The 18,318-nt window shown below is 54.4% G+C and overlaps 1 protein-coding gene across 2 annotated transcripts in view; it reads left to right on the top strand.

Annotated features, from left to right (window-relative positions):
• Nucleotides 1-18,318, top strand: part of foxp4 (forkhead box P4) — a 69,063-nt gene that overhangs the window by 41,921 nt on the left and 8,824 nt on the right. For both annotated transcript variants that reach the window (XM_028998138.1, XM_028998139.1), the window contains 8 exons: nt 1,608-1,730; nt 4,786-4,875; nt 8,030-8,174; nt 9,910-10,114; nt 10,670-10,768; nt 11,903-12,007; nt 16,126-16,213; nt 17,304-17,387. In XM_028998138.1, the coding sequence (XP_028853971.1) occupies nt 1,608-1,730; nt 4,786-4,875; nt 8,030-8,174; nt 9,910-10,114; nt 10,670-10,768; nt 11,903-12,007; nt 16,126-16,213; nt 17,304-17,387 (939 nt within the window). The remainder of the gene's footprint in view (nt 1-1,607; nt 1,731-4,785; nt 4,876-8,029; nt 8,175-9,909; nt 10,115-10,669; nt 10,769-11,902; nt 12,008-16,125; nt 16,214-17,303; nt 17,388-18,318) is intronic.

The following is an 18,318-nucleotide window of genomic DNA, read 5'->3' as shown; positions in this document are numbered from 1 at the left end:
GTCCCGCTGAAGGGCCCGCGTCCTGCACCCCGGGGACCCCCGACCGCCCCGCCCGGCGTGCAGGGATTTCATGATTGAGTGTGTTAGGATATGGATGGCTTGTTTGATCGTGATATGGCAGTTTACAATAAAGGATTGGACAGGGCCCAGCGGTCGCGCTCCGCGGCTGATAACCATACGGCACTCGCTCGCGCGAGCGCGGCTCCTTTATCCCCCCCACCGCGGGCGAGACGGGGGTGGGGGGGGACTTCGTATTTACTGCCACTCTTGTTTACGAAGTCAAATCGGCCCTTTTACAGATTTAATTTGCCCCTGACAGCTCTCTCTCTCTCGCGCACACACACCTCGCTCTCTTTATCTGCCCGTCCCCCCACCAGCACTCCCACCCTCGAGACTTTGAACAGATAGGCCGCCGAAGAAGACGGGCACTCATCCGGCGCGGCAAAACAAATGAATGCAAATATCAGATTGGACGGCGGCGCGGCGCGGCACCTCCCACCGCCCGCCGCGGCGCTTTGAAGGGGAAACGTAGATAAATTTCCACATTAAGGGCCTTGTAATTTGCACTCGTGTTTCTGTGTTAAAGCAGCCGTTGCCTGTAAATACGTTTATTCCCGTTCGCCGGCTGCTGGCAAGCGAGCGGTAGGTGAACGGGGAGCCCGGTGAAATCGGATTGGTCGTGTCCTGACCGTCATCATTTAGCTCGTTTCGCATTTTACGGCATTTACCAGACGCCCTTATCCCGAGCGACTTACAATCAGTAGTGACAGGGACAGTCCCCCCCTGGAGACACTCAGGGTTAAGTGTCCTGCTCAGGGACACGATGGTAGTAAGTGGGGTTCGAACCCGGGTCTTCTGGTACATAGGCGAGTGTGTTACCCACTAGACCCACTACTACCAGCCTTGCGGGGCCGTCATAGTCGTATTGATGCATTTTTGCTCATTTAATGGGAGGTGCTGTGTTTATTTTTGGTGAATTTCTAACTAACGGCGGATTTCCTGAAAAACGCGGCGTATCTGCCAGGTTGCTGATGTGGGTGCTGACGGGAACGGTCCTGTTGGGAGAAAAGTGCCGCCTTCTGCTCGCCTCGCCTGGTCGTGTTCGGAGCGAGATTAGCATCGCGCCAATTTTCTCCCACTTTTTTTGTTTTTGTCCGCGGATCGGAAGTGCGCTGTTTTCCGGACTGTTGCGACTCGTTTCCCGCAGATTAGCATCTTATCGGACTGTTTGTGTCCCCCCCCCTCCCTCCAGAGGCGCGATTCTCCGGATAGCGAACCATAATAATGTGTTTATTGAAGTAGTTCACGGAGATAAGACTCCGAAATCCCAGCCGTGATTTGATCTCCAGATACGTGTACATAAGAGCGTGTGTGTGTGTGTGTGTGTGTGTGTGTGTGTGTGTGTGTGCCAGGTTTTGACAGTGACGACCGTGGTGTGATTGGTGTGGAATGTTTATGTCGGAAGCGTAAAACCCACCGTGATGCTGCGTTCTGATCGCCTCTCAGCTACTTTCTTCACTTTTTTTCTGCATTTATTGTGTGTGTGTGTGTGTGTGTGTGTGCGCGCTTGCTGCTCTAACCCTTTCTATGCTGCTCCGCCCCTTCAGGTTCCTGTCTCCATGGCGATGATGACCCCCCAGATGATCACCCCTCAGCAGATGCAGCAGATCCTGTCACCCCCTCAGCTGCAGGCGCTGCTGCAACAGCAACAGGCACTGATGCTGCAGCAGGTGAAGCTCCGCCCCTCACCACCCTGACTCCGCCTCTTACACGTCCATCTCTCTCTCTCTCTCTGTCTTTTACTTGGTGATTTTCTTGGTGAATCGCCACAGACTCGCTAACATGCCTGTAAACACGTTCCCGCCGCCGCCGGGTCGGGTTAGAACCCGGCGGGGTGTGAACGCCGCGCTCGGATCGCGCCGCCGCGCTTGATGCTGTTTACTCACTCGGCTGCTCGGCTCGCTCGCGTGCCCGCACACCCCGCCCCGCCTCCACCTGTCCACGGGGGGGCGTGGCCCCAGGCGCGCAGGAACGAACGCATCTGAACTATTTAACAGGGTGGCGCTAAGCATGCCTGGCCCCGAACACACACACACACACACACACACACACACACACCCTCCAACCTTTTCACCTCGCGCACTGACAGATATGATGTCACGCCCGCGTGAGTAAATAATCGTTTTTCTGGGGTGAGCCGATGCCGTAGGCGACCTGAAGATCTTTCATAGAGGAGCATTCGTGCAGTTCACGTAACGCAACATTTGGTTTTACTGTTATTTGGTAGTAGCCTAGTGGGTAACACACTCGTCCCCGGTTCAAACCCCACTTACTACCATCGTGTCCCTGAGCAAGACACTTAACCCCGAGTGTCTCCAGTGGGGGACTGTCCCTGTAACTACTGACTGTAAGTCTGGTAAATGGCGAAAATGTTATTTGCTGATTGAACTCCTTCGGCAGTCTTTCCGGCACGTATTTTCGGACCACGCGGCCCACCGGAGGTACCGGTTTCAACAACGGAACAGCGGAACTACTGATCTTCACTGCAAATCTGCTGATGAGATGTTAAAAAGTCGCCACACGTGTAGTAGAGGCGTGAACCCTCACTGGTCTCATCGTTCAATTCGATTACAGTTATAACGAAAATCAACGCATCAATTCGTCTACATGCCTTCGCGTTACGTTTCATCGGTGAGATGCGAGTTCGGGCCTCACTTTCTCTCGTTATTATGTAATCGATGCAGAATCGGTTGTGCTGACTCCACGTCCTCTGGTCCCCTCTCCGCAAGCACGTTTTTAAACTCAGGTCAGAGGTCACAACGTGGCTATAGATCCTATAGGGCGGAGCGAAACGTTGGTGCATATGCGTCACGCACGTTAACCCCTAATTCCGTCGGACCTGTAATTACGCCGCAGCCGGTGCAGATTTTTTCCCTCCTTTTTTGATCTTCCGTTAAATAAAACCAAGGTCGGGGTAATGGGAACGGGGGGCGAGCGCCCGGCGACGAGGGCGGGGCACTGAATCAAATCATTAAAACGCCCTTAATTATCCTTTTAATTATTCCCCCAACTGCGCGTCGCTCCTCGGCGCCGTGAATTAGGGGGGTAATGAGTGTGCGGGCGGCGCCGGCGCGTGGCGGAGGGTTCAGCCCGGCCCGCGGTGCGATAATGGAGGACGGGCCCGCAGGCCGTTAAATGGGGTTTTGCCGCCTGCCCGGCTCTCTTCGTTCCCGTTCCTCGCGGGAGGTTCCGGAGCCCCGGGCGGGGGAGGCGGGGCCACCGCCGCCACCACCGGCTGCGTCTGGAAGGAACGTGGATTTCACATTTAACAAACTCCACTCCGCTCCGACATCAGAGCTCGGATTTATGGGCCCAGGTTCCAGCTTAGAACACACACATTCACAGATGTTCGCGCAATGTGCATTTTTACGGCCGAAGCTCCAGAACCGTACCGTATGTTAGAACCGGGTGTGTTTGCCGATACGAGTGCGTGAATAGATGTTATCAGGAGTGGGGGGTTCTGAAACGGACGGGATGAAACAGCTCCTCATTGCCTGGAACGTTTCCGATGCGCCTTCTTCTAGAATCAGCGGTATTTCAGGGCCGTGTAGACGTAGTGGGATTCTGCTGGATTGGTTCCTCAGGGTTCCGTCCCTTTTGACTCTTTGACGAGTAAATGAAGGACCTGAAAAGTGGGGTGTCCCTGGGGTCAGATGAGGTGTGTGACGGGGGAACGGTGGGTGCTGGCCAGACCCCCTTCCTTACCGGCATTTCGTCAAGAAAGGGTTCTGCGTGTGGTGCAATTTAGGACCTTTAATCTTCTTCATTTGTTATTTTTTAAGACGAGGTCAGATCAGTCCAGCAGGTTGTCTGGACATCCTGGTTCTCTCCTGCTTCTCTCCAAGTTCTCTCCTTGTTTTCTCCTTGTTCTGTCCTTCATCTTTCCTTCCTCTCTCCTGTTTTTCTTCTGGTTCTCTCCAAGTTCTCTCCTGGTTCTCTCCTCGTTTTCTCCTTGTTCTCTCCTTTTTTTCTTCTGGTTCTCTCCTTGTTCTCTTCAGGTTCTCTCCTTCTTCTCTCCTGGTTCTCTTCTTGTTCTTTTCTGGTTCACTCTTTGTTCTCTAATTGTTCTGTCCTGGTTCTCCCCTGGTTCTCTCATTCTTTTTCTTCTTGTACTGTCTTGGTTCTCTCCTGCTTCTCTTCTTGTTCTCTCCTTGTTCTGTCCTTCATCTTTCCTTCTCTTGTTTTTCTCCTGGTTCTCTCCTGGTTCTCCTCTGGTTCTCTCCTGGTTGATGGGTTCTCTGGCCCAGTAAAGTTGAGGAGGTGGTCTGTGCCCCGCTGCCCGCTGGTTGAATGGGCGTCGGGGCGCTGCAGGTGGTTTGGAGGGGCAGGTGGCGCATAAATCTTGAGAAACGTTTCAGGCAGGTGAGCTGCCAACAGGCGCCGAAGATTTACGGGCGGCTCCTCCTGCTCACCCTCTCGCCAGGTGTGCAGCTGAATCGCAACGTAAAAATGGAAAGTGTGTCTGAAAAAGAGTAAGTGTGTGTGTGTGTGTGTGTGTGTGTGTGTGTGTTGTTTTTGATAATATTGGGTACAAACAACGCATGAATAATTGTCCCATGTGAGCGAATCACGTGACAGTTTTATCTGTCCAGGTCTTTCTTAACTTGTGTGTACATTTGTGTGTATATTTCAAGTGCCGAACTGCTGTTCGAAGGTGTGTGTTGCCAGTGTATTTATGGTGTGTGTGTGTGTGTGTGTGTGTGTGTGTGTGTGATCTCTCTCCAGCTGCAGGAGTACTATAAGAAACAGCAGGAGCAGCTGCACCTACAGCTCCTCACACAGCAGCAACAACAGGCAGGGAAGCAGGCCAAAGAGGTACACACACACACACACACACACACACACACACACACACACTTGTACACATACTTATCCGTGTGCAAACGCTTCATTCATAAACAAATGTTTAGGCAAACGCAGATTTTATACACACATTGGATCACAGTGTGTGTGTGTGTGTGTGTGTGTGATTGAATGCTGGGATTAGGACGTGTGGGTGGGGGTGGGACGTGCGCGGTTCTCAGCTAATACTCGTTAAGTATTAATTTACATGTCAGCGCTGCTAAGCCTGCAGGAAATCCCTGTTTACGGCCAGCTGCTGGCGGCTTTTAATTGTCAATTAACGTTCCGCAGGCAGAGGAGCACCTCTGGGTAATGAAGGTGTTACAGTTTAAAAGGGGGCGGGGCCTAATTGCCCGGCGGAGGCGGGGTGAAGAATCTGCTGCTTAAACGAGGTTTAAACTTCCTCACACCTCGCTAAGCTGAATTCTGCAGGGTACCAAGTTATGGTAGTATGCCAACACACACACACACACACACACACACACACACCTGAGTACAGGTGACATTTTCTGGAGATGGGGGAGGGGTCAGAGGTGAGGCAGGTAGCCACCTCCTGTATGCATATTGATCCCCTTTTCTGTAGAGCACTATTGGGTTCCGTGTTAGTAGCCTAGTGGGTAACACACTCACCTATGAACCAGAAGACCCAGGTTCAAATCCCACCTACTACCATTGTGTCCCTGAGCAAGACACTTAACCCTGAGTTGCTCCAGGGGGGGACCGTCCCTGTAACTACTGATTGTAAGTCGCCTTGGATAAGGGCGTCTGATAAGTGCCGTAAATGTAAATGTGTTACTGGAAGTTATGAACAGGCTCGTTTTTATGTTTCTTCTCATTTTTGGTCTACATTTATTTAAATCTTTTTTCTCTCAGCACATTCGCTTTCACTGTAAACAGGAAGTGCCAGAGAAATAGCAGTTTGCCGCATTCCTGTCCAGTACCCGTGAACAATTGGAAACGTCGATATTGTGTGAAATCGCGCCGCCCAACGTGAGAAGATCACGAGAAGATTTCTACAAAACTTCTTTGGTGATGTTGCGATAACACGAGAAAAACTCTCGATAACTGACGCCCGCATCGTACCATATTAGAGTAGGGATTCGAGACTCGCGGTTATTGGCGTGCTGATTGGCGTAAAAAATAAAGGAACTTCATGCAGTATTCCGTGTCCAAAACGTCGGGGTAGATAAAGCGAGGGGGGCTACCTAGCTGCTGGGCGGGACCAGAGGACGAGGAGAAATGCGGCGGTTCGGGGCTTTAATTGCCGCCCGCTTCTTCGTTAGGCGCCGAGGAAGCAGGAAGAGGAGACGGCGGCGCCGGCAGGTTCACGTGTCGTCGGTTCTGGCTCTTTGCACTTTTTTTTTTTCCTCCCTCGTTCTCCCCCCCCCCCCCTTCTCCTTTCCTGCTCCTCTGAGCGACGGCTTTGACGGTTGAGTTCTCGAGTCGCCCCGGAGTCGGCCTAATGAAGTGGCGCTGTCAGTCCGGCGTGGCGTGCCCAAACTCTGTTTGATGTGCTCATAAATCAAGCTGACAGGCCTGTTACTCCACGAGCTTCAGCCACTCAACTGCATCTAATGTAAACAGAACGCAGACACAATGTGTTAAAGAACGTGAACTGTGTCTCCGGGGACCCAAACACACAGACGAGGGGGAGGAGGAGGACGGCTGGAGATGGACAGAGGGGGGGGAGAGAAGTGTGGGTCTGCAAAAGTTGCTGTCCATCATCCCTTCCCTCTTTCTCTCCAGCTTCCAGCTTTATCTACCTGTTCCTCTGCGCCGTTTCCCTCACGTCTCGTTGTGTGTGTGTGTCCCTCACCAAGAAGGAAACCTCAGACTTTTATGTAAACCTTCTTAAAGGTCGCTTATCATGAAAATTTCACTTTATAAGATGATTTAACATTAATACGAGTTCCCCGAGCCGGTCTACGGTCCTGGCAGTCGGTGTAAAGAGTGTTTTGGTCGTTCTGCTTCACCGGCAGCTCAAATGGTCGGATCTGCAATTTGTCCCCTTATGACGTCATAAGGGGAAAGGTCACCTCCCGTTTCTCATGCTTTTTCCGCCCAGAGAATTTCCTGCCCCGCCCCTAAAACATGATCTCCACTGACCGTCATGGCTTCCAAACGTGTGAAGCGTTGCAGTTGCTCGGTTCATGTCCCCTCGACTTCTATAGGCCGCTCTCCACCTCGTCCCGCCTCTCTCCTCCTCATTAGCATATAAAGCTACAGACGGTGAAACCTCATTGTGGGACTGGATCAAAGTGGCTGGAATTCTGCACCACGAGTTCAGATACAGAAATAGGGGACCAGCAAGACCGAAAAAAAGTAATGTCAGAGGACGTTTAGGGGACCGCGACGCCCGTGGTTCTCTAAACAAAATGTTGTGTTGTAGATCTCTGGACATTCGGACACGTGCAGCGCGCAACTCCGACCCGGAGCGCCGCTGTGCTCAGATCAGGCCAGAAAATCACCAGGCACCATCGCGGTGCATCGATTATACGGTTCATTCCGACACCTTCGGATGGCCGTTCCTTTGCAAGTGTGACCCCGGCCTTCCCGGCAGCCCGCGGCCGCCGGTGGTTCCAGACAGCGGCGGAGGAGCCGCCGTGATTCATTCTCCCGGTTTCCTGCCGGCCGCGCCCTCCGCTCTGCCGGCATGTGTTATCGGGGGCGGGAGATAAGGACGCTCTGCGGCGGCGGGGGGGGGACGACTTCAGACGGCGGCGGTCAGGAAGGGCCGCATCCATCACGCCGTTATCTTCCAAAAAAACATGCCCCGCCTCCTCCCCGTAACGCTCCGTACATTCTGTTTATGCATCATATTACTTAACAATTAAATTCATTTATTCGTACGTGTGTGTGTGTGTGTGTGTTCGTTCATTCGGGGATCAACATGCATAATGTGAATTATGATATTTTTAATTATTATTTTGCCGCCGGATCGTTGCCATTTCACGTCCCGTCCCGTCCCGTCCCGTCCCGTCACAGTCAGACAACGAAACCACGACTTTGTCGCATTTCTAATGTTGTAAAATGCTAAATGAGGTAAAAGATGAAGTGAAGCTGTATTACTTGGGTCATGTGACTGCTGCGTGCGTGTGTGACCGTGGACCTGCTCTCTCTCCCGCAGCTGGGCAGCAAGCAGCTGGCGTTCCAGCAGCAGCTGATCCAGATGCAGCAGCTGCAGCAGCAGCACCTCCTCACCCTGCAGAGGCAGGGGCTGGTCAACCTGCAGCCCAGCCAGGGGCCCGTGGCCATCCAGAGCCTGCAGCAAGGTACGCTCACCACGACATGAAATGACGGGTAAAATACGGGTGGGCCGGACAGAGCGAGCCCGTTTTTCCAGCGGGAAGCGCACGTCTTTTTTACAGGTTCCACCGACTGTCACGTTACAGGAGAAGGAAGGGCGGGGGGGGGCGGGCAGCGTTCCGAGACGTTTTTTTACGGCCCCCATCACCCCTGACAGGCCTGATTATTTCAATCTTAAGAAAACAGCAAGTCGTCGATCTCCGTCCAACACGCGCACAGAGGAAACGAATCGTGGTCAGATCCTGGCCTGGACGGAGAGGACGTGTTTGTGGAGCCGTGCAGGACACACACACACACACACACACACACACACACTTTCCACTTATGTCACCGGTTTTTGAGGGTCTCGGGAACAATAAACTCCGAGCTCCTGGAATCCCTTCTGCGACAAGCTCCACGGAATTCCCCCACGATCCCTCCCCAGAAAGAAGGCGTCCATTATGATGGGGCAGCCGAGCGTAGGAATTCTTCTGGGCGGCGGTGCCCTGCGGGCCGCTGAAAGGGCCTTTATCCGCCCGGCCGGGGGCGGAGTTAGCGCCTGTTGTTTGTTTTTTTGTTTTTTGGGCGGGTGGGACGAGGTGGTCTGTAGATCCATCTGCTGGCGCTTCCATTTCTCCTCTCTGACGTGAGCAGGAAGTGGTCGGCCTTCGGCAGGAAGATGAACAGCGGCGCCCCCTGTTGACCCTCCGCCCCCACTTTTTTTTAAAAAAAAAAGAGCCCGGAGGGTCCCGTGCAGGGATGGATGTATCCCACAATGCCCGGCTGACGCCGCGCAGATGGCCCGACGGAGGAAGTGCCCCGCCCGTCTCCCCGCCGCCGGCAATTCAAACGCGACGTTAATACAGTCAAGCCCCCTTGGTGCAGCACGCCCATTTACCCATGATGCCTTTCCCCCCGGTTATCAGGGCGGAGAGGGAACTCTCTGCGGCGGTCCGTTCATCATCCGCCCGACTCCTGCCAAGAGGGGAGTTTTGTTTTGGCGGGACCCGCGACAGGAACGCCGCCGGACCAGACATAATATTTGGACTGCTGCTAACTGTCCGCCGCGCGAGATAACACCGCGGGCCGCGCCGCTTCAGAAGCGCCGAGGAGATAAATAAAGAGCGAAGGCCCCGGCGGCGCGGCGGAACAGCGGTAATTACGGACAGGGTTCGAGACGGGAGTTGCGGGGGAAAGATAACAAAAACACGCCGGAATTAGCCGCCCTCTCCCGTCTTGGATGCCCAGGCCTCTCCCGTAACTCCCGTTCCCACGCCGTTAATAAGTCCCCCGGGCGGCCTTGTGCCCTGCCAAGGGGCGGGGCTTTGTGCTTAATAAGGGTAACGGCCCTAACGCCCACCTAGCTTGAGCTGATCCTACAAAGTCAATAAAGTCATACGTAAAAAGATATACTTTTACTAGAGTATATATTTCTATCTCCTTGTTAGTATAGGTTGTGAGTATCCCCTAGACCGGGGTTCGATTCCCCGCGAGGAGGCGACGCTCAGGGGGCAGTGGTGGCCTAGCGGTTAAGGAAGCGGCCCCGTAATCAGAAGGTTGCCGGTTCAAGTCCCGATCCGCCAAGGTGCCACTGAGGTGCCACTGCGCAAAGCACCGTCCCCACACACTGCTCCCCGGGCGCCTGTCATGGCTGCCCACTGCTCACTCAGGGTGATGGGTTAAATGCAGAGGACAAATTTCACTGTTTTTTCTGCCCAGCAGCCATGTGTCCGACGGACCTGCAGCAGCTGTGGAAGGACGTGGCCGGGGTCCAGAGCACCGAGGAGGCCATGAAGCACGAAGGCCTGGACCTGAGCACCAACAGCTCCAACTCTACCTCATTTACGGCCGCCAAGGTCTCACCTCAGATCCCCCCACACCCCCTGGCAAACGGACAGCACGCGTTGCACACTCCAAAGAGAGACAGGTGAGCGGTGCGGAAGGGGCGGGGCCTAAACGCTGCATTTCATCCGTGTGTTGCCATTGGTTTTCATGGGTAAGGCTCTCGCCTACGAACCAAGAGACCACAAAGTCCCAGGTTCAAACCCCACCTACTACCATTGTGTCTCTGAGCAGGACACAGAACCCCGAGTGTCTCCAGGGGGGGACTGTCCCTGTAACCAGGCACTCTGGATAAGGGCGTCTGAAAACGTCTCTATATTGTAAATGTATTTAAGTCAGATGTTATGATTGTGGACATAGGTGACCTTAGGGTGACCACTTTGAGCACAGCTGGTTTCAGTTGTGCTTGGGGGCGGAGTTTAACCTTTACACGCTTTCATTGGACACTTTTGGCATGTGTGTGTGAAATAATACCATCACCTCTGTGCAAGTTCAACAAGACTGTGTGTGTGTGTGTGTGTGTGTGTGTGTGTGCATGTAGATATTAAAAAATATAAGTATTCTATGATGAATGAAGTGTGAGTGTGTGTCGCTCTTCCTGCTTCTTGCGAACTCTCTCCGTTTTTTTTTTTTCTTGAAGAGCGAGACTTTTCGAGTGGATTTCTTCCTTCACAAAGGGGGAGTCCAGTGACGAGCAGACCACTCCCTACCCCAAAGGCTCTCACCTGCAGAGCGCCCAGTGAGTACACACACACACACACACACACGTGCACAGAACGCCTCATGGCTGGGTTTTTGTATGTGTGTGTGTGTGGCTGATGTCGGCACTACGCATGTGGGCGGTGTGTGTTGGGCATGTGGAAAGTGTGGTCAGTATCTGTATATAGACTGTGTGGGCGGAGCATCTGTCAACCATATGAGGCTCAGTTTTGGACCGTGTGGGAGGAGCATCAGCAGCACATAGACCAGGGCAAAGGGGAGGGGTCTGACGTGTTGGGGGAGGGGCCAGAGTTCCCAGCTCCACGGTGGGAGGACAGCTGGCCAGCGTTATGGAGGCCTGTGATGTGGTTCTGGGAAGAGTTCTTCATACCCTCAGCTACCATCGTCCCCCGTCTGCTGCTGTCCAACACACGCCTGGGAGAAGCCAGAAGCTGTCCTGCTGTGTGTGTGTGTGTGTGTGTGTGTGTGTGTGTGTGCTGCAAGCGGAGAACAGGACGCTGCTCCAGACCCGCAGTGGTGTCTGGCCACAGTAAAGAGCCTGGCGTCCCCTCAAGTAAAACAGATAATAAGAGCAGACGTCCCCTCCACCCCAGACTCGTCAGCGCGGCCTGGCTCCGCTACAGAAGCTCCTCGAGACTCCGAGAGAACAGTTGCAACCAGAACCGTTCCCCTGCAAGGGACCACCGGTGACGTTCCTCTGGTTCCTGCGCTTCGTGGTCCAGATTATAACCTGGGTCAAAGTGCGTGCATGTGTGTGTGTGTGTGTTCTTCACCCATTCTCCTACACATTTTATCTCATTTTGTACGGATTAAAATGTTTTTTTTTATGGACTTTTCATGGGATGTTTGATGGTCAACCAAAGCGTTTATATTACAGAATACAAAAACACTTTTTTATTTTTTTTGGTTAAATCCTGGCCAGTTGTTTAGTTTTTATTTCTCTTCTTACTCCTTTATGGCGTTGGTTGGTTTGGTGTGTGTGCGCGTTCTTCTGTTCTTACGTCAGTGCCACTGAGACTTGAGTTCTCGCCACAACAAACAGCCCATAAACTGTCCTGCGAGACTCTGCTGTTTACCCGGAGACCCTTCAGTGCGGTTCTCCAGGGTTCCGGTTCTGGTCCTGAGATCTTGTCTCTCTGTGTTTGTGGCGCAGCGCTCCGCATGAGGAGCACACAGGGACACACCCCCTCTACGGCCACGGCGAGTGCAAGTGGCCCGGCTGTGAAGCGCTGTGTGACGACATGGGACAGTTCATCAAGTGAGTGACACTGACACACACACACACACACACACACCTGTCAGCATTTCGTGATGTGACTCAGTTCCCCGACGGCGAGTGTGAAAGTGGATCTGCCCAACTTCAGCGCCGTAGGTGTGATGTTTGTTCTGCAGAACAGACAAATTCCTCACTGAAGCGCCGCTGACAGGTCGCTGATGATTGGGGGGGAGGAGGGAGGGAGGGAGGGGGGATTTTTCCATCGCCACGACAACCCGTGGTGTGAATCCAGAACACGACCGGCTGGTGTAGAGTACGCTGGTTCGAGATCATCTGCGTGTTCTGTGGCTGGACCCCAGACTCCGCCCACCCGGCGGGTGATGTGATGGGTGGTGTGTGTGTGTGTGTGTGTGTGTGTGTGTGTGTGTGTGTGTATAAATGAGTGTGGTTGTGAGGGATATTTGTTGTCTATGTTCAAGCAGGTGTGAAAAGTGAAAGTGAAGTGATTCTCATGGTGAAGCACAGCACGCGGTGACACGGTGAAACATGTCCTCTGCTTTTAACCGTCACCCTTGGTGAGCAGTGGGCAGCCATGACAGGCGCCCGGGGGGACGGGCGATGGTGGGGACGGTGCCCTCGCTTCGGGACTCGAACCGGCAACCTTCTGGTTACGAGTCCTGATTCCCTTACCCGCTAGGCCACCGTCAGATGTCTGCTGGTACGTCAGCTGTCCCTCCGCCTCTCGGGCGGATCAGCTCCCCTCTCCCTCTCTCCACTCCGCTGTCGGGTCAAGCAAATTGTTTCCACGCTTCGTTAGCGCTCGACTTAATTAGCTCATTTACAATTAGATCTCTTTTGTTTCTCGGATGCTCCCGAAGACATCGGGAAGGATGTCCCTCGCGGGGCGTCTCCGGCAGCGAGGATGATGATGATGATGGGGGGACGGGACGTAAACAGCCTCCCGTCACAGAGAGTTAAAATAACGAGGCGTCAGCGCGCGGCGGCCAAACTACGGACCAGCCCCACGCGCCGCGTCATGTGACCAGGTTCCCCTCTTACGGGGCTCTCAGGCGTTCCGTCTCCTTTCCTGAACCCGAAACGTCATTAGGACTCGGGACACGTGTTTCCCACGTACGGTTCTGCTGAGTTTAATGGAACTGTCCTAGCGGGCGTGTCCACGGATACGGTTTAATTTCATGGGCGGGGCAGGTCGGTTCCGAGTTCTGGCAGCGACCGAACGCAGAACTAATTAACATAAAGCGGGCTGCTCTGTCCCATGTCCTCGATCACTTTCCATTTCTACATTACTTGTTGGAACCTTCTTCTTGTCTGACTTCTGTATAGAAACTAGAACAGAGTGAATAAAAAGATTGTATTCATAGTTGGGGGTCCTAGTGAACGGGAACTGATCACTTCATCCATGGTGACATGGAAGCACGCTGTAAGTCGCTCTGGATAACGGAGTCTGCCAAATGCCTTAAATGTTAAATGTATTCAAATATGGACGTCTGAACTAAGCGCTTTTCTGCCGTTCGTGGCGTCCGTCTTTCTGCTGTTTGGAGCAAATCAACGTTCAGCACCAGCGTTCGGTCGGCCGCAGGTTTGGTTGCTTTCAGATGAATGCTGCGTGTGACGTTTTACTGGCGGCAATTTCCGCCGAAATCCCGACGAGCATTGGACAGCGACAAGTGACGAACTGCGACGCGCGAACGCCCATCAAAAGCAGCTACGATGCACATGCTGTGGTGTCGCGTGACGACTAATCGCTGAGCGTACGGTTTCATTTCGAACGTCACAGTCACTACTGGAGGTGAGAACCTTCACCCGTCTCACGATTCGATTACGATTATAGCGGTTAAGGAAGCGGCCCCGTAATCAGAAGGTTGCCGGTTCGAATCCCGGTCCGCCAAGGTGCCACTGCTCCCCGGGCTCACTCAGGGTGACGGTTAAATACAGAGGACAAATTTCACTGTGTGCATATCACATGTGACAATCACTTCACTTTCACTGTCACATGCTCCCGTTATGAAGCCACAAACGGCAGAAAAACGGCTGGTTCGGACGTGCAAATAAATACGCGCGGCTCTCTAAACTCCCGGCGAGACGATAATGTCCCTGCACACTCGGAGATACGTCACGGCGCGCAGAGGTCAAAGTTCAACACATTTCAACTTTGACCACGGTGCAGGAACGAGCCCGAAAGCGAGGGCCGACCCATGCGTCCCTGGCGGCGGTGCCCACAGAGACGCGCCGCGGGCGGAGTTGGCGAGCGATCGCCACTGACACACACGTCAGAGAGCAGAGGAGTCTGGGAAAGTTTTGGCCGCGCGGCGTCTGATGTCACGCCACCTTCCTCCACCCTCCCCTGTTTCTAAAAAAGTGAAGTGATTGTCACATGTGATACCCAGCAGCACAGCACACGGTGCACACAGTGAAATGTGTCCTCTGTATTTAACCATCACCCTGAGTGAGCAGTGGGCAGCCATGACAGGTGCCCGGGGAGCAGTGTGTGGGGACGGTACTTTGCTCAGTGGCACCTCAGTGGCACCTTGGCGGATCGGGATTCGAACCGGCAACCTTCTGATTACGGGGGGGCGCTTCCTTAACCGCTAGGCCACCACTGCCCACTGGTTGGCGGGGGGGCGTTTCCTGCTCCGTCCTCGTGGCCTGTGTTGAGGGACGGCGTGAACTCCGCTCGGGCCCCTGGCGGCACGGCGGCGGCGGCTACTGTTAGTCCTGCCTAGTCGGGCCGATGTCACACGCGCCGGCGGAGGAGCGGCCCACGGCGCTCGGATGAACGTCGCGGTGACATCATTGTTTGGGTTTGAGGTGCGGAGCGCGCCTCTTTAGTCGCCGCCGCCTCCGCGGGGCCCGATTGTGAGGAGTGGGAGGGGTCATGACTCCTGGTGTCCACCCACGCGTATGAGCGCACAGCTGAAAAATTCCGGCCCGGAATCCCCCGGAGCCGGGCGTGGGGGTTCCTTACTCACCGCGATGAAGGAAGTGAGTCGTCCGCACCACATTCGCCACCTCCCGAGGCTTATGCCCCCTGACCCCTGACCCCTGACTCTCGGCCAGTTCAGTTCAGACGACAGCCAATGAGAGCGCAGGACGGGAGACGTTGTGTAGAAACGTTGTGCAGGGTGGTGACGGTGTGGTGGGTGTGTAAGATGGACGTGTGTGTGCGTGAACTCTGAGTGACCCTGCCCGAACCCGGCTGCGGACGGTCATGAGGTCACCTGTCCCACCCCGACCCACAGGAAACAAACAGCATCTGTGTCCAGTCTGGCGAAATCCAGGCCCCCTCCTCCTCTTCCTCGTCTCTTCGTCCCTCGTCGTCGCTCTCTCTCTCTCTCTCTCTCTCGCCCGGCCGTGCCATAGAAAGAAAAACACGGCGCCGGTAACACGAGTCGGCGCTCCTGACGAACTTTCTTTTAAAACAGATGATATCATATCCAGGTGTTCTCCCGCGTGGAGTTCACGGCCCCGTCGCACTTCAGATGTCCAGACCATCGTGACTCCGGCGGGTGGAAGTCGGTTGTTGTTCCGATGTTTTCCTTGTGACGCGACCCAAAGGACTCCTGATAAACGGGATCAGGCCCTCGGAGCGGGAAAATAAACAGCGATCCGCGGCCGCGCCGCAGATTTATTTATTTATGTGAAGTCATCGCTGGCCGGGATCGTGTAAAATGATCCGCGTGTGTGTGCCTTGTGTAAACAACCTCGCTCCGCTCCTATGAGGACGTTCCCTACGGTCTTAATATAGACACACATACACACCATACAGAAGTGATGTTGAGACTGTCTATCTCTCTCACTCTCTCTAACTTTCTCTCTCTTGCTCTCTCTCTCTCTCTAACTTGCTCTCTCTCTCTTGCTCTCTCTAACTTGCTCTCTCTCTCTTGCTCTCTCTCTCTCTAACTTGCTCTCTCTCTCTTGCTTTCTCTAACTTGCTCTCTCTCTTGCTCTCTCTAACTTGCTCTCTCTGTCTCGCTCTCTCTCTCGCTCTAACTTTCTCTCTCTCGCTCTCTCTTGCTCTCTCTCTCGCTCTCTCTTGCTCTCTCTTGCTCTCTAACTCGCACTCTCTCTCTCTTGCTCTCTCTATCTCTCTAACCTGCTCTCTCTCTCTCGCTTTCTCTCTCGCTCCCTCTCTCTCTCAGGCACCTGAATAACGAACACGCCCTGGACGACCGCAGTACGGCGCAGTGCAGGGTGCAGATGCAGGTGGTTCAGCAGCTGGAGATTCAGGTGAGACGGAACTAAACACACACACACACACACACACACACACACAGGATGCGTGGCTCCGCCTCCATTCCAGCCGGCATCTACGCTGGAACACCCTGACAGAGGTCAGGGGTCGTGTCACTCTAATGAGAGACCCTGGGTGTTCTGAAGGGGGCGGGGTGCTAACAGACGGGCCCAGAGGCTCCCCGAAGTGAAGGATTCTGGGAAGGGAAAGTGTGGCAGCGCCGTTCATTAATCGTAAACGTGAGACGCGGCGGCTCTAATCCGCCACGACGGGGCCCCAACCGGCGCTTCTGCCGAGGGCCCAATCAGCCGCTTTCACGCCGCCGATCGGCCGCCGCCGGGCCGGCCTGTTTTCTAAACACGTCGCTCGGCCGCGGCGGGGCCACCGTCGCCAGCAGGTGGGGGGGGGGGGGGGTTTGACGTGACGCCGGACCCCGGAGGCCTCGGCGGCAGATGAGGCTCCGTTTCCCGTCCTCGCGACAAGCCAAGCGGAGCCGCTAATTGGCCGCCTCCCCTCGCTCCGGCGCGGCCGAAAATAACGGCGCCGCGCTCCTGCCACGGGCTGCGCGTGGCACCGCCGCGGCGGGTAAACAGCGTTTAGCGCCACCGCCGCCGCCTGCAGACGCAGAGTGACAGAGGCGGGCGGTGTCACAACGCATCACCGCGGGAACCGGTGCCTGGCTGCTGCTCCGCCCGCTGTCGGCGCCGCCAGATGCGTGGAGGAGGCGGATGGGAAAGAGGCCATTCCACACACACACACACACACACACACACACACCGAGCATGGGGAGGTAGTTGCCAATTAGCCAGCACTTCTTCAGCGTGACTGGTGCAATAAAATAAAATGCAATTCCGGAAGTTTCCAAGCGAGCAGCTCGTGGTCTTCGCACCGGGGGGGGGGTCACTTGGCTGGATGGGGGCGGGGTTATTGTGACGAGTCACATGATTTCCAGGAAACGGGGGCCCATCTGACGAGTCACTGGCCACCGCAGCAGGACTGAGATGTGACTAAGAAGATCGTTTTGTTGACCTCTCTGTGTGTGTGTGTGTGTGTGTGTGTGTGTGTGTGTGCGTGTGTGTCCTGCAGCTGGCCAAGGAAAGTGAGCGTCTGCAGGCCATGATGACCCACCTGCACATGCGTCCTTCAGAGCCAAAACCTTTCAACCAACCCGTGAGTCGCTGCTTTTTATCCTCTTCTTGTGCGTGTGTGTGTGTGTGTGTGTGTTTGTCACACTTTTGTACAAGTGCCACTCTGAATGCATCAGTTTGAGGTGTACTCCCAACAGCAACGTCGCCCTCTGTTGGCCGGTGGTGGAAGCGCGGAGGCGTTCTAGAACGTACAGGAGATGGATCCTGGCCTGTCCTCCCCCATCTTCACTATTAGAATATCATGAGTTCATCCCCCTGATATTTACCTGTTTGTTTGTGTGACAGTTTATCTACATATGATGTGTGTGTGTGTGTGTGTGTCCACGGAGGTGTTTTTTCCATCAGGCAGACGCCGTGCCATTATTAGGCACCTAATGAATATTTCATGGCGAGATTGATGAGGAGCCTTATTAAAAAATATGAAGATGTTGGAATTAATTGTCAATTAGAAGTGGAGTGTCTTCATTTGAGGGGATATAAATGTCGCGGGGAGGCAGAGGGGGACCGACGGGGGGAAAAGTAGGCCGCGTCTCTTGTTTGGAGACAAATTTAGTGGATCAGCCGCCATTAGCACCTAATGGGAAATCAGTGAGAGGCGTTGCCCGTGGCGACGCGGGCGGAAACGCTAGCGGGTGGGCGGGGCCGGCGTGCCGATATTGCCCTCAATTAAAGGGGGGCGGGGGGGTTCGGAGCGAGCTGGCACAGATCCAGTGTTAATTAAGTACCTGTTAAACAATTTTGCCCCCTAATTACTCAAGATGGGCCAGGTTCCCCTTCTCTGGCAACGGGAGAAGGGGGGAAAAAAGGGGGCCGGCGGAGTTTAATTTGCTGTGTTAGTCACCCACACACACACACACACACACACCTCCCTCTCCAGCTCATGATGGTTTTAATTAGAGCAAAACAACCAGCCCTGAAATCGACTCCCCGTGCGACAGGGAGAACGGGCTCCC

This window comes from Denticeps clupeoides, chromosome 12, assembly GCF_900700375.1.
Source record: "Denticeps clupeoides chromosome 12, fDenClu1.1, whole genome shotgun sequence".
Classification (NCBI taxonomy): domain Eukaryota; kingdom Metazoa; phylum Chordata; class Actinopteri; order Clupeiformes; family Denticipitidae; genus Denticeps; species Denticeps clupeoides.
Note: the sequence above shows the minus strand (reverse complement) of the source record. Positions and strands in the feature narration are given on the sequence as shown.